Source organism: Polypterus senegalus, chromosome 9 (genome assembly GCF_016835505.1).
Source record: "Polypterus senegalus isolate Bchr_013 chromosome 9, ASM1683550v1, whole genome shotgun sequence".
Classification (NCBI taxonomy): Eukaryota; Metazoa; Chordata; class Cladistia; order Polypteriformes; family Polypteridae; genus Polypterus; species Polypterus senegalus.
The window spans coordinates 117,835,575-117,852,038 of record NC_053162.1 but is presented as its reverse complement, the minus strand read 5'-3'; the positions used below and the strand labels follow the sequence as shown (position 1 = coordinate 117,852,038).

Genomic DNA, 16,464 nt, shown 5'->3' with positions numbered 1-16,464 from the left:
TTGCTGCTGGAAATGTTCTACCAGTCCATTGTAGCCAGTGTGGTGTTCTACACTGCAGTCTCCTGGGGTAGCAACTTGAGCACAAAAGAAGCACTATGCCTGAACAAACTGAAAGCCTGCTCCATCACAGGGCAAACCACGGACACACTGGAAGCTGCACTGAAAAAAAGAATGGTGGCAAAATAGGGTACAATCATAAAGAATACCTTCCATCCCTTCCAAGAGGCACCCTCTTGGGGCACTTTTAGCTACAGGCTCAATTCACCACTGTGTGATAAAAAGCCCCTTGGGGTTTTTTTTTCTGCTATCACGCAATTTAATGCTTCCTCTGGATGTACTTTATGAATTCATTATAAAACTTTTACACAATATGCATTGATTGATTAGCTTTATTATCTGTCATGTGATTATCTATACTGCATGCATCTGAATTTTCCCTTGGGCTTAATAAACATGATCTAATCTAATTTAATCTACATAGATACTAGTAGACAGAGTTCACAATAACTCTAAGACTATTTGTCTAGCATTTAATTCTAAGCATAGAAGTGTCAGCTAATTCAAATGAATCTGTGTATAACTGCAGTCCTCAAAATCTACAACAGCACTCATATCACATTCATTCAAGGGTGACATTTCCGACAAGCCCATTCTAAGGCGTTGGTCACATGTACTAATAAAGTGTATTTTTTATTCCAACAGATGGCATGCTCAACTAAATCTATAACCTAATAAAGGCAAATTTTAATTAGAAAAAAATGGAAATAAAATTGAGTTATGAAGAATGTACTAATTTCATTTGAGCTCCTTGGCTGTTGCTGACCAAGAATGTCTTAAATATGAATCCTAAAAAGATATTGTGTTTGTTATTTCTGTAATTTATTCCTGTGCTCTTTTTGCATTTTTTTAATTTAAATTTTATTTTAATAAGTTATTGTGTAAATTATACAGTACCTTTCATAATGTTTGAGACAAAGACACATTTTTCCTTGATTTACCCTTCTACTCAACAGTTTAAAATAGCAAAGAAAACAATTCAAAAATGTTTAAAATGCACACTGCAGACTTTAATTTAAGGGTATTTGCATACATTTTAGTCACAGCATGTAACAATTACACTTTTTCTTCACAGTCCCCCCATTTCAGGGCACCATAATGTTGGAGACAATTGCCGTTACTGACGTTTGTGATTTCTCAGATGTGTTTCATTTTTTCATTAGTGCATAAGATAAGGCATAAGATACCTAGGTTTGATTTTACCCTTTGGAGTCTATAGTTGCCATTGTTTAACATGAAGACAAGAGCTGTACCAAGTCAAAGCAGCCATTATGATGCTGAATAAACAAGAATTAAACCATTAAGAGACATTGCTAAAACCTTAATATTACCTAAATTTACTGCCTGGCATATCATTTAGAAGAAAAAACAGCACTGGTGATCTCAGTCATCACAAAGGGACTGGCAGGCCAAGAGAGACCTCCACTGCTGATGACAGAAGAATCCTTTTTTTTTTGTTCCTTATTCAATTTCCTGTATTAAGAATTTGTAGTTTTCACATTTCCCTTGGGGTCAAAGCGCAGGGTCAGCCATTGTACAGCACCCCTGGAGCAATTGCAGGTTAAGATCCTTGCTCAAGAGCCCAGCAGGGTATGATCTCTCCTGGCAGTAGAAGGGATTCAAACTGGCAACCTTCCAGATACTAGCACAGATCCTTAGCCTCAGAGCCTCCACTCCATCTGACAGATGAGAAACAATCTTCAGAACGCAGATGTGTATCTGTCAGAAACTAATATCTGCAGAAGACTTCATGAACAGAAATACATTGACCACACTGCAAGATGCAAACCACTAGTTAACCACAAAACCAGAATGGTCAAATTACAGTTTGAAAAAAATCATTTTAAACAGCCTGAAGAATTTAGGGAAAAAAAGGTCTTGTGGACAGAGGAGACAAAGTTGGACTTGTATCAGAGTGATGGCAAGAGGAAAGTGTGGAGATGTAATGGAACTGCCCAAGATCCAAAGCATACCATCTCATCTGTTATATATAGAGGTGGAGCTTTTATGTTTTAGGCATGCATGCCTGCCAGATGTACAGGCACACGTCTCTTCACTGATGATGTAACTGACAACAGCAGTTGTTCAGTGAATTCTGAGGTGTATAGTAACATCATATTGGCACAAGTTCCAGTAAATGCCTCCAAATTCATTGGACGGTTCTTCATCCTACAACAAGATAATGATCCAAACTTACTACTAACACAACCAAGAGGTTTTTCAAAGCTAAAAAAGTGAAAACTTCTTGAATGGCCAAGCCATTTACCTGATTTAAATCCAACTGAGCATGCCTTTAATATACTAAAGAGAAAACGTAAGGGACAAGTCACTGAAAAAAGCAAGAGCCAGAAGATGGTTACATTAGGGGCTTGGCAGCATTACCAAAAAAGATTTCCAGTACCTGGAGATGTCTATGAATCACAGACTTTAAGCAGTCATTGCATGCAAGGGATAAGCATCAAAGTATTAAATATGACTAATTTAAAATATTTGTCAGTGCTATGTCCCAAACATCATTGTACTCTGAACTAGGGGGACCATGTAGAAAAAGTGTTGCCATGTCTATGTAGTGTGACCAAAATGTATGCAAATACCCTTAAATTAAAGTCTGTAATGTGCACTTTAATCATGTCTGAATTGTTTACTTTGCTACTTTAAACTGTTGAGCAGAGGGGAAAATCAAGGAAAAATATGTTGTCGTCTCAAATATCATAGAGGTCACAGTACAGTCAGGTCCATAAGTATTTGGACAGTAACACAATTTTCATAATGTTGTCTCTGTAAAACCACCATTGCAATGAATCTGAAACAAAGCAATCTAGCTTTATTTCAATGGGTTACAAAAATATTGTATGAGCTGTTTAGAAAAGACAGACATTTTTATACATGGACCACTTATTTTCAAGGGCTCAAAAGTATTTCGACAAACTAACATAATCATAAATACAATTATAGTTTTCAATATTTGGTTGAAAATCCTTTATACTCAATGACAGCCTGAACCCATGGCCATCTCCATAATAATAATAGAATCCTCTCCCATGTACAGAAAGTGAAAATGTGGTCTGATTCCTGCTTCATAAAGTCTATGACCAACTTCTTAGTTACGCTGACATTTAGAGGGATGCCTATGAGGATAGGCTAAAAGGTAGGAGGATAGAATAGAAATACCAGTTCCAAAGATGTTACATACAGTGGTGTGAAAAACTATTTGCCCCCTTCCTGATTTCTTATTCTTTTGCATGTTTGTCACACAAAATGTTTCTGATCATCAAACACATTTAACCATTAGTCAAATATAACACAAGTAAACACAAAATGCAGTTTTTAAAATGATGTTTTTTATTATTTAGGGAGAAAAAAAAATCCAAACCTACATGGCCCTGTGTGAAAATGTAATTGCCCCCTGAACCTAATAACTGGTTGGGCCACCCTTAGCAGCAATAACTGCAATGAAGCGTTTACTTTTGTCTCATCCGTCCACAAGGTATTTTCCCAAAAGTCTTGGGAATCATTGAGATGTTTCTTAGCAAAATTGAGACGAGCCCTAATGTTCTTTTTGCTTAACAGTGGTTTGCGTCTTGGAAATCTGCCATGCAGGCCGTTTTTGCCCAGTCTCTTTCTTATGGTGGAGTTGTGAACAATGACCTTAATTGAGGCAAGTGAGGCCTGCAGTTCTTTAGACGTTGTCCTGGGGTGTTTTGTGACCTCTCGGATGAGTCGTCTCTGCGCTCTTGGGGTAATTTTGGTCTGCCAGCCACTCCTGGGAAGGTTCACCACCGTTTTGTGTTTTTGCCATTTGTGAATAATGGCTCTCACTGTGGTTCGCTGGAGTCCCAAAGCTTTAGAAATGGCTTTATAACCTTTACCAGACTGATAGATCTCATTTACTTCTGTTCTCATTTGTTCCTGAATTTCTTTGGATCTTGGCATGATGTCTAGCTTTTGAAGTGCTTTTGGTCTACTTCTCTGTGTCAGGCAGCTCCTATTTAAGTGATTTCTTGATTGAAACAGGTGGGGCAGTAATCAGGCCTGGGGGTGGCTACGGAAATTGAACTCAGGTGTGATACAGTTAGGTTATTTTTTAACAAGGGAGCAATTACTTTTTCACACAGGGCCATGTAGGTTTAGATTTTTTTTCTCCCTAAATAATAAAAACATCATTTTAAAAACTGCATTTTGTGTTTACTTGTGTTATATTTGACTAATGGTTAAATGTGTTTGATGATCAGAAACATTTTGTGTGACAAACATGCAAAAGAATAAGAAATCAGGAAGGGGGCAAATAGTTTTTCACACCACTGTATAATGACTAAAGATGAGCAGGGATGCCCAAAATTTGAAATGCAAGCATTAAAATACTTTTTGGTTTTATTAACTTTCATCAGTACCTCTTTGACTAACCATGTAAAATTGCCCTTGCTTGGATTGTTTGGTGAAGAGAAGGAGGTCCCACAGTTGGTGACAGTACATATTTAACACTGAATATTTATACTAGCTTCATATGAATATATTTCAACACATAAAGAAGGAGCAATACATGCTAATGCCTTGAGTCATCTTTTACAACAAGGGAAGGGCAAGAAAATTTAGCACAGCAAATCAGAAAATTGTCTGATTGCTGGGACGCATGGATTACACTCTGATTAAAGCAAATCAAATAAATACATGGACCAACAAAACCTTATATTAAATGTGATGCACCAGGGGATTCTTAAAAGGATTTGGCCAGTTAAGCCTGTCAAACCATTCTGGCAATGATATCAAAATCAGAATTCACTTTATTGGCAAGGTACACTAAAGTGTACTAGGAATTTGTCTTGGTAGTATTGATGCGATATACGAGTACAACACAAAATACAATAAGATAAATATAGAAAGAAACAATATGATGCAGCATACAAGGGCAACACAAATACAAAGAGATAAAATATGAAGAAAAAAAAGAAATATTATGTCCAGGTGGTCCAGTGTACAGGTATACATAAATAAAGAGACCAGGTTAGTCATAATAACTGCACAGGGAAAAAAACTGTTTGGGTGATGTGTTGTTTTACCTTTCACTGCATGAAGGTGTTTACTGCAGGGAAGAGTCTGGAATAGGTGATGCCTTAGATGAGTCAGATCAGCAGTGATCTTTATGGCACACTTCCTTACTTTGGACTCATTTAGACTTGAACAGGAGGTAGGTTACACACTATGGTGTTTTCATAGGCTCTGATGATGTACAGCAGATTGGCTTTAGCCTGAGCAGAGGCAGCACCAAATGAGACAGTTATAGATGAGGTCAGAATGGACTTAATGTTGGATATGCAGAATGGAAACCAATATTGCTTTGCAGAAAAGAACATTATACAATGGACTTTATTGATACATTCTGCTCCAGCTTTCTCCTGTACTGCTCTTTCGCCGCCCTGAGCTGGACTCGGAGTTCCTTCTGCACGCGCTTGAGCTCATGCTGATCACCACCTTTAAAAGCCCTTTTCTTCTGGTTCAAAATGCCTTTGATGTCACTTGCAATCCATGGCTTGTTGTTAGCATAGCAGCATACTGTTCTTACTGGAACTACAATGTCCATACATTCATAGACAGTGCATCTGTTACAGCATAGAAAGGTGACAATATGTATTTATTTTTCTTTTAGTGCTGTTGTTGTGTTTAAAAAACCAAGGTTTGCAGCAGGTAGCATTATAAAATGGCATTGTTGATTTAATGGAGGTATTAGGTTAATAAACTGACAGGGAGGCAACTTGCATTTTGGGGGTCCTGTAATAGCAGTTATATAGTGGTTCTTAAATCATTTTGAAGATCTGTTTGTCTTTCTGCTCTGTGTCTGATTTTCAAAGAGATGCATAATTCAAGAATTGTTCTTTATATTACAATCTTAAGATGGATGAGCCTGGTAGTTAAGGCTGCTTGCTAGTTGCCTGTACTTTTTAGGCTAACACAAAGCCATTAAAGTGGCTGACGAACCTTTTATGTAATAGACTCCTACCTGAATGACGTTGGACTTAAATAAAAGGACTGTTTGGACATCTGCACTGACAGGACTCATTAGTACTGCAGCAGAAACAGGCTGGCCTACTAATGCCCATCAAAAGAATCCATTGGTCATTGGCTGCAATGAATTCTACAAAGCAAAGCACTGATATCAAAGTGGCTGAGTCCCAAATTAATGACATTCTAAACTACATTATTACCATATCCATTGCTAACACGGTGAATTATATCAAAACAAGACCGATGAAATTTCATATTTTCTCTTGTTGTGGAGAAATCCTCAGAAAAAACAAGCAGAGTCTTTAGAAAAGCAGTCAGAATTTAAGACTTTATTGCATAGTATAGAAAACAATTGCAGAGCACATAAGTCCTGTCACAGTTCATGAAATAGATAGATAGATAGATAGATAGATAGATAGATAGATAGATAGATAGATAGATAGATAGATAGATAGATAGATAGATAGATAGATAGATACTTTATTAATCCCAAGGGGAAATTCACTAAATGAGCCCAGTAGTTTGGGTGCGATTCGTTTTTATGTCAGTTCTAATCACAAAAATATTCCCATTTCGTACATAATTCTCGTCATTCACTTTACATGTTATATTCGTAATAATGACCTGATGCTATATCTGTTTTCATAACAATTACCTCTTCTTGTAATCTTCTTTTTCCTAATAATAATCAATCTTTTCATAACAATAATTAGGAATTGCAGGTCGTACTTGCCAACTGGTCTGGAGATGACCATTAGGATGACCCACATATGAAAAACTGAACTGTTCAATTAATACTTGCTTGTTTCACCAGCATCCAGATGTGCTGGTAAGCGCAGCACACAGCGTTACTGATAAGAGCTAAGCTGCTGTAGCCGAAAACAAGCAAGAGTCCTTGAGTCAGCAAACACATTGCTAAAGCCTTTATTAATGAACCCTTAATTTTTTATATTGCTCAAAGCTAGCTGATATAGTATGTGTTGTGATGGGAGATTTTACATATAACTTGATAAATGTTTTGTATGTCTTTATTTATAATTTAGGCAAACCAATGTAATTTAGAGGTATTCATGTTTGCCTTCCCCCATCCCCCTTTTTACGACTGTCTCTTTGTAATTTTATGACAGGATTTGGGGGGATGTGTCTTAAACCAGTTTGATCCCCCACACAAAGCCAGGTTAGCTTAACATATGGTCTTGGGGGGGTTGCAGGTGTTAAATGTACTATTGCTCCCATTGGTCTGAGATATGGCTGTTTGGAATTGGCTTGTCTCAGAGGCCTTTAAGTACCATGATGTCCTATTGGTTCTAGGAATTGGAGAGAACATCTATAAATGTACTTGCTCAACCACATTCTCTCTCTCTAACTAACATATGATGAAGAATCATCTCTCTTGCTAACCTGTGAGGATGAAGACCACACAATGAAGAGCTCAGCTCAGCAGCCATATTGAACAGACATGTGGCTGAAAGCTGAGCACCAACGATGCCTTAACTAGAGACATTTTAAGTAACTGCAAGTCTGTGTGCCACCTGAATTACACATCACCATTTTATCAGGTTGTATGGTTGCCAATATTCAAATGTACTTTGCATTTTGTTATTATTTATGAATATTATCAGTAATACATTATTTTATGTGTAACTTAACTCCTGCTTGTCTTTTTACTACATCTAATTGCCTGAGGTTATAGATATAGAAGGGAAGGTGGGGATAAGTTATATACAGTGGTAAGTCTGTGAGATTAGGTATTCTAAGGCTACATATTAATAATACAATAGGGGACAGTAGAGCAATATATATATTACTCTACCAAGATAAAACAGTATGTGTTGTATTACCTTGATTAATTTAGATATTGATTCAAGAAGAAGCATTGACATAGGAACTTAAATGCTATTTAGAATGTAAGTTGCGGAGGACTGCCGGCTTCGTGCTCCGGCCCTCACCCCCAGGCCACCAGGAGGAGCTCTCCCGACAGCAGGATCGTGCCCCGAGTTCCAGCAGGGCCTCATGGACTATGTAGTGTTTTATTACACAGCCCTGCTGGATACCTTGGGGACCACCGGGAGTCGCTGTAGGGGGGCTCATGGGCTCTTTTGTGCCCTATAACCCGGGAGTATGTCATGGTCACTTGACGAGAAGGAACGACGTGCTCCCGGGGTGAAGAAAAGCACGGTTTGCCCTGACCCCGAAGGAATAAGGAACTGTGGTCTGATTGGACAGGAACGCCTCCGGGTCAGGGGCTATAAAAGGACTAGAAGCCAGTCCAGATGCTGAGCTGGGAGGTAGGGTAGCTAAGTGTCTGGGCGAGGAGGATTTGGTTTATTGTTGTTTTGGATGAGTAGTGTGGAAGGTGCTTGGTGCACATTGGTGGAAAACGAAAATAAAGAGTCTTGGACTTTTATCCGGTGTCTGGAGTTGTACCTGAGGGTTCAAGGGAGCACTAGTGCCCCCTACTGCCACAAAGTATACAGGCTAATGTTACAGCCTGAGAGCAAAGGCAACTGCATCATCATCCGTTAGTGATGTGCAGCCACATACGATCTGACTTACTAATACAGGGTCTAACCTTGATAATCAATCTTAAAGCTTTCTATATAATTCAACCTGACTAACACAATACAGCTCGCTTTTAATCTGATTATCTGAAATGTTCATAAGCCTTAATATATACATTTAGGTGCTAAAATGTTTATATGTTTAAAGTGTTTATGTGCTAGCATGTCTGTTTACTTAGTTTCCTTTAAATTTGGGGGAGTTGAAGGTTTTTCCAAAAAACTTGTTTAGACTTTGGTGATTTAGAAAGCCCAGAAGAGTCGCCATGTCCCAAAACAAAAACTTGTTTCCTCAGTTCCCTCAAAAACACAACATCCTTGGTCCTTTAAAAACAAGGCATATAAACTTAAATGCTGGATGAATTAAATATAAATGTGCGTGCTAATATACTGTAAGAGCTCAGTGCTGTTAAGTCATGACACGCAGCTGCACAGTGGTTTGACAGAGGCCAAGCTACTACTTACATCACGGCACATGCTCAGGAAAAAGTCCCTAACTTTCGACAATCAACTCTTAAGCCCCTACAGTGCTCAAACTAACTAATGTCATAATATATGGTACTTTAAACTTATTGCCTAAGGTAGTGAAGAGCCCTGATACGTCTAAATGCCATTTGAGTACTTAAATATATTATGCGCTAACCAGAGAGCTTGCCTCTCACTCACACAGGCAAAGGTCCTATGCACAGTTTGTTTGTTCTTCTATCAGCGCTTGCATCCTTAAAACAAAATATGCCTGTTTGCTTCCTTAAAGAACATGATGACCTTGGCTCACAGCTTGATTCACAGAAACTCAAAACAAAGCAAGTGAGAAGAGCAAGCGGCCTGTCTAACAAAGTAAATGGTGTCTTTCTAAAGTTGCTCCAGGCCTAGGCTTTTCATAACTAAAATCACTTAAACTAATAATAAAGCATATTGATCCTTAATCAAAATTCTCAACACTCTCACATACCTTTGTTTTTATAGTGAAACTAGTTGTAGGGTGTTTTCCAGAGTTTGGGAGCTTACAAATGAGATTAGAAACTTCTGTTATAAAGACTACATACAGTCAGGGCAAAGACAAACATCTAACACATATGGCTCACAAGGTCTGCTTCTTCACTAAGAAACAGGGGATGTTGAGCAGAAATATTGACTGCTATTATTCACAATAATTATTCATATACTTGTTATCATGTCATATTTAAAGTTTAAAGAAAATGTTATTTGCTTTTACATCTTTTCATTAGATTTAACAACATCAGTCTGTTTCTACTTAATGTGTTTTCAGGTACACATGCCTAAATCAAATGTAGGTATATACTGTGTATATATTTATTTTTTTTATAAATGTAATTTAGATTTGGTTGTTCTCTTGCCATCTTTATGTATAAAGCTTTTAATTAGAAAACAACCTGAACCTGTTTCTGATAAGAGTAAAAGTTTGTTTAACAATGCCCAAGTTGTTTTTAGTACACTTACATCTATTAGAAACTGTCATAATATTAATTATATCCAAATAACTATGGTGTATCTTTATTGTTTTTGTTGATTAATCTGTGGAAAGCACCTTCAGTTACATGCTAATTATGATAATATGCCATGTACTGTAAATAAACATCATCATCATCATTATTATTTATTAAAATAAGTCAAGTGAAAGAAATCACTGAAATGTCAAACGGCTTAGAAGAAAGAGCAGTTCAGACATTAAAAGTCCTGAAGAAGAAGAAGAAGCTAGACTAGCAAGTCTGTTGTTAACATATATAGGACAACATCACAAATGACCACAATTCTTTGCTCTTTCAAACTGCTAATAATGCAACTATACACACATTTGGACTTGATTAGTTAGAGCCTGGAATAAGACTATAAATGACACTGAAATACCTTTTCTCACAAAGCAAATTTATCTCTAAAAACTCATTTTTAAAAACACAGTTCATTATGTCTGGGTCAGAAATAATTTTGGTGCACCAGCTGATTTTAGTTCTGCTGAGGAGGTGGGAGTTCAGAGAGATTACAACAGGCTCCAAACTTGGTCTGGTGTTCACATCACAAACACACATTAAATTCTGGCTTGGTGTAAAAATGAGAATATTCTCATGGGACAGGGGGCCTTGAGCTTTTTCTTTCTTCTATTTACTTCATCATGTTTGTGTGAGGTAGACTTCGTTATTATAACTCACTGAAAAAATTTCAATCCAAACTGAGCATTCAGAGTCAATTGAGAGTGGCTGCAACACTGCTACCATACCTCACTTTGAAAAGGCAACTGATTACTATTGTAAAACTTCATGTCATATTTAAAGTTTAAAGAAAATTTACAAATAATCATATTGCAAATGTTCTCCATTGTTTGAATGCAATGTCGCCAAATGTAGTCAAACACTGAAAATGCAGTGATGTAGTTATGAAAGCTTCACGCGCATTCACTGAACCCTGCATAATTACTGGTTCACTTTACAGAATTCACTTCACTTTTCACAAAAGTAACACACAGAAAACACAATTTGCAAAATATTTAATACAAATGAAGGCAAAGAGTGCTGATTTCACCAGAGAGTTATTTTTGCTGTGCTTTCATGCTCTTCTCAGTCTATATAAATCTGTTGCAACCTCTATGAGAATGCAAAGGTACAAAACTTGTGACTATCAATTCAGTGTAATGTCACAAATAAAGAAGCATACCAGCTCAGTCACTTTGGTCAAACCAATGGAAGCAGAAGGAGTAGGAAATTGAGCGTAGAGGTAGGGGCGTAGAGGTAGACACAGAGGTAGAGGCATGCAAGTGTGAGGTGGACGAGCTAGATTAGGTCTTCAAAGGCAAACTAGATATACATCAAATGAAATCCAAGCAGATCAGCAGTGTTTTCAAGAGGGAGAATCAGTAAATATTACTTTAAGCTCAGAGCAATGAAACAATTACAGTATAGTCTACTATATACTTCAAATGATATAGATACAGTGCAGTAAATTCCATTTGTATTAACATTTTGACCACCATGAAAAATATCTGATTTCTGTGCACCGCATGGTGGAAAGAAGACTGTGTGGTGGTGGCAGATGGGCAAAATTTGCTGCTGAACAGGAGACTGCTAGAGTGGTTTTGGACAATAATTCCAAACTGCCTCAAATATATAAAATAGAATATCATGCAAGATATGAATGTCTTTCAAAATATCAGCACTGTAAGTTTGACTAATATTGACCAACTTTTGAAGATGAATTTGGTAACAGTGAAGCAGGTCTATTAGGTACCACTTGAAGAGAAAGAGGTGTCAGTTAGACTTTATGTTCAGTTTCCTTACTGTATTAATTTAGTTGGTGTCATCCATTATTGTATATACTCTATAATTTACTGCAATATTCAGTAAATTGTATTGCATTGATGCATTGTGACATGATTTTATTCTATTGAACTGCATGTACAGTACTGTTCCCTTCTTTTTCATTTCTAGAGGATGAAGGAGATGGAAACCATTGCCAACTGGAATGAATGTGTTTTTGTGGATGAAGCAGATTTAAACTGACCAAGAAAAGGAGATGTGGTAAAAATTTGATTGGTTACAGAGCTAAAATATAACTCCCAGGACAATGTAGTGGAAATATCACAATGTGTGCATTAATAAGACATAATGGAGTCATATACCATTTGTAGTTCATCTCCTGGTGTTTGTTTGTTTATTGTTACAGAGTGATTAATGGTTGGAGAAGCAATGAATGGGCAACAGATGAACAACTTTGTCATCATATGAGACAATGTGATATTACATCATATTGCAGTAGTTCAGGAATGGTTCCAAGTCCATCCAAGGATATCAATGGTGCATCTTCCTCCACACTCACTGTTCCTTAATGCAATCAACGAGTATTTTTCAGCATGGCAGTGGAAGGTGTATGACCATAATCCACATGTTTATACCACACTCATTAAGGCCATGAATGCAACCTTGGATGACATTACTGCAGCGTTTCTAACCTTTAAGTATTTGAGACCCGAGTTTTCATAACAGTTTTAATCGCGCCCCCTAACTTTTTTTGAAAGGAGTCCACTAATACCAATTTTTTCTTTTTTAATTAATGATATATCATAGATGCATATTTTATTACACCTACTTAACTTTTATTGACATTTATCTAACTCTATATTTATTTTTCTAGTATCAGAATGTAGTTTAAATTAATTTGTTTTGGTTTCAATAGATGTATTTTTCATATTTTCGATTCTTGTTTTCTTTTTTCACATCTTCGCACCCCCATTTTTGTTACTTCGGCCCCTAGCCCACCCCCACCCTGAGGGGCCCACCCAACTGGTTGAGAACCACTGCATTACTGCATAGGCATGCCAAGCTTGGATTTGTCACTCAAAACTGTTTTAACCAAGGATGATTAGGTGTGATGTAGATTAAAATCTATGACCTAATGCAATTAGGCCTAGTAAACATCAATGTTTATTAAATGTTCTGTTAATTGATTTTTTAGTTTTTTTATCAAGACTATATGATTATTGGGGCTAATGAATGATTAAATGTACTGCATTTGAAAAGATGTGTGTTTTTTCTTTTTGTTGTCTATAGTGAGCAGTTGCTGGAAAATTATTTTCTTTTCAAAATACCATTATGTGATTTTATCAACTATATGAAGAATTATGTGAATACAATTACATTTTCAGAAGGATTTGCTGTTTGGAAAATGGAAATACAGTTTTGTTGTTTGTGTCAGTTATTCTCAGAACATGCACTATTGTTTCTAAAATGCATTTGAACAATGGAGAAAAACTACCATGATTTTTATTAATGTGGTCTAGGTTTTAGATTTTCTTTAATTATTTAAATATACATTAAAAAAGAATGGATTAATGAATTGTTTTCAGTTGTCAAGGTGGAGAGTGATGGAGGCCTGTTTGAAAAATTTTGGGGGAATCTCTGGTCTATGTAGAATATCATTTCACCAATTACTAATGCCGCTAATGCCAGTAATCACAATTATCAATTGCCAGATGGTGTTCAATAGCGTTTAAGAAGGTTAACGTTAAAAATTAACATAATAGTGCCGGGAAAAGTGAAGAGCGACTAGGCTGATACCAGGGCTACAATGGATGAATTATTAGGGAGGATTAAAAGTGCTGAGCCTATACAGTTTAATAAAAAGAAGATTAAGACGAGACATGACTGAAGTGTTTAAATTATAAAAGGGAATTAGTAGAGTGGATTGAGACTGTTATTTTAAAACTAGCTGTGTAAGCCCATGCTGTAAAAAGCCAGGGGTCCTAGAAAGTATTGAAATCATCAGAAAACAGATTGAAATGTAGAGATGTCAGGTAATTTAAAAAAGAACTACTCTGGGCATCTCTCTCCTGAGAGGTTTTGTTTTGCTGACATGCATGCCTCTCTTGTGTATTTAGTGTCTTTTTTTTTTGGAGGTTTCATTTCGCTGACGTGCTGGCCTTGCTTGTGTATTAGCGGCTAAGTGAGTTTCTGTTTCCAGGAGGTGGAGCCCGTACCCCGACTCCACCTCTCACTTCCGGGCTGGACAGACACACACACTTCCACGCGTTGAAGTTTATATATAGGATAAGTTAATCAAGAATACAGGAAAACAGCTGGAATCTTGTTAAAGGTAAATTGCACACAAACATTTGTAAGTTTTACTTTACACAGAGAACCATAAGTCAAAAATGTGTATTTCTTTGAAAACTTTGTATTTTTTATTTTCTTTTGTAAATATATCATCCTTTTTTTGACTAACTAAATATTAATTTAGCATGTGTAAATCACAGCAATCAAAGTTCTAGATACTAATGTTCTTCAGGGTTATTTTCAAACACATGAAACCACTGACACTGAATCTAGTATACTGTACTTACAAATAGACTCAAAAGAGGCATTTCACTCAGGTCTTAAAGCAAATAATGTTCATTCAGGGGACTGAGCGTTACATGATATGCAGTGTACATCAATGTGTCCAGACATGGACTATGCTACTGGATTGTATCCTGCTTTAATCCTATTGCTGTCAAAACAGGGTTTGGGACCCTGCTACTCTGTCCTAGACTATAGAGGTTAAGACTATGCATCGATAGATACATAGATTGTTGGAGACTACGTACACTGTAAAAGTAACTCAATCAGTTTCACAATTCACGATGTATTTACAGAATGTGTAAAGCACAGTTCAACTTAATTCTATTATTTTGTTTTTGTTATATACTCTTCACAAGACTTTGGCTGTAAATCCTACAAGGTTACTTAAAACACTAAACAACACAAAAATGTAGAAATATCCCAGATTTTTTTTTTTAATGAAATTACATAAAACGGGGATAAAGAAAAAGAATACAGAAAAATAAACCTCTTACATTCCCTGGGTAACTGTCTCCAGCATCACTGCAAAATGATAAAACAATAAGAAATATGTGTGAATAATTAAGATTTTAATATGATAAAATACACCAAAATCTTGATTGAAGTTGTTCCACACTGGTGTCAATTTGTGATGATCATTCTTCTTCACTTCATTGTCACACTCTGTCGGCTGGTTTGAGGATGGCACTTAATCTTATGCAGGAATAATTCCAAGAAGATTTAGACCGGTTGAAAAAACTGTCAGTGACCACTTTCAGCTTGAGTAGACAAAATCATTTGGTGGGGTAGAGAAATATTATCCTTGATTTCGCTTTCAAATCAAGGCGTTTCTTGTCTGATGTCCACCTACAACAAAGATGTAGTTGTACTGTATTTACTAAGCTATTAGAGAATTTTGTTTTTACCATTTCATACATATCATAAAATAACAAGGTTAGACATTTTTTTATGAGATCTTCGTATAAATTTTGAATACTGAACATGGTCTTTAAATTGTGCATATTTTCAATAAGAAATAGGTAACTGAACACTTACTGGAGTCTAAACCTTCTGTTAGCTCCACTGTCAATGTGTATTGTACTTGGCTGCTGAAACTTCCCTGCCACTTTGAACATCTCTGTGCTCAAGTGTGTAAAGAAGACTACTCTGAAGCTCTGCACTAGTAATGTGAGATGTGTAATAGGAAGGTACTGTTTTGAGGCAGTTGGAGTTGCTTCAAGAGATATACATGGATAAATAAGCATTGGAATGGGTATTCATACATAAACATGAAGTTGGGAACAGGAATAATGACTCATTCAACAGTTTTAGCAGCATGGTTTCTAAAACGCTTGATTTCAAAATGTGCAACTAGCAAAATGCACCTGTTGAAAGGAAAGAAAAAAGGCATCTTCATGTTCTTAACTCCTTTCCCCAACCCTATTATGTCTGGGGTGGGCTCCCCTAAATGCCACAGTTATGTTAGAAATATTTAAAACAAAATGGAATCTAAAGATGCAGAGCTAAAAAATTAAAGGAAATATAATAATGTAAATGTTGTGATATCGCAAGCTGAGTACCATAATTTATTTTTGTTTAAATATTTAAAAAGGTCTTAGTTACACTATAAAAAGTAAAAATACGGTAAAAAGTATGGAAGCAATGAGTGCCAACCAAAAACCTTAAAAATGCCAATAATTGTAAAAACCATAATACCTCTACAATCATAGTAATTTGAATTATGTCATTAAGTGGCAAAAGACTGTTAATTCACAGATGCTCCTTGTATTCACAAGATAAATGTCTGTTAAAAAACATGTTATAGATAGATAGATAGATAGATAGATAGATAGATAGATAGATAGATAGATAGATAGATAGATAGATAGATAGATAGATAGATACTTTATTAATCCTAAGGGGAAATTCATATAATCCAGCAGCAGTATACTGATACAAAAAACAAAATTTAATTAAATAGTAAAAAAAAAATGCATGTAAAAGCAGACAATAACTTTAAGTAA

General features: G+C 36.3%; 2 protein-coding genes across 3 annotated transcripts in view; one reads left to right on the top strand and one right to left on the bottom strand.

Annotated features, from left to right (window-relative positions):
* LOC120535657 (C-type lectin domain family 7 member A-like) overlaps positions 1-16,464 on the top strand; it is a 281,385-nt gene that overhangs the window by 234,146 nt on the left and 30,775 nt on the right. The window lies entirely within an intron of this gene.
* The window catches only part of LOC120535658, a 72,203-nt gene continuing 70,262 nt past the window's right edge, over positions 14,524-16,464 (bottom strand). For both annotated transcript variants that reach the window (XM_039763617.1, XM_039763618.1), the window contains one exon: positions 14,524-15,307. In XM_039763617.1, the coding sequence (XP_039619551.1) occupies positions 15,281-15,307 (27 nt within the window). In that variant the 3' untranslated portion in view covers positions 14,524-15,280. The remainder of the gene's footprint in view (positions 15,308-16,464) is intronic.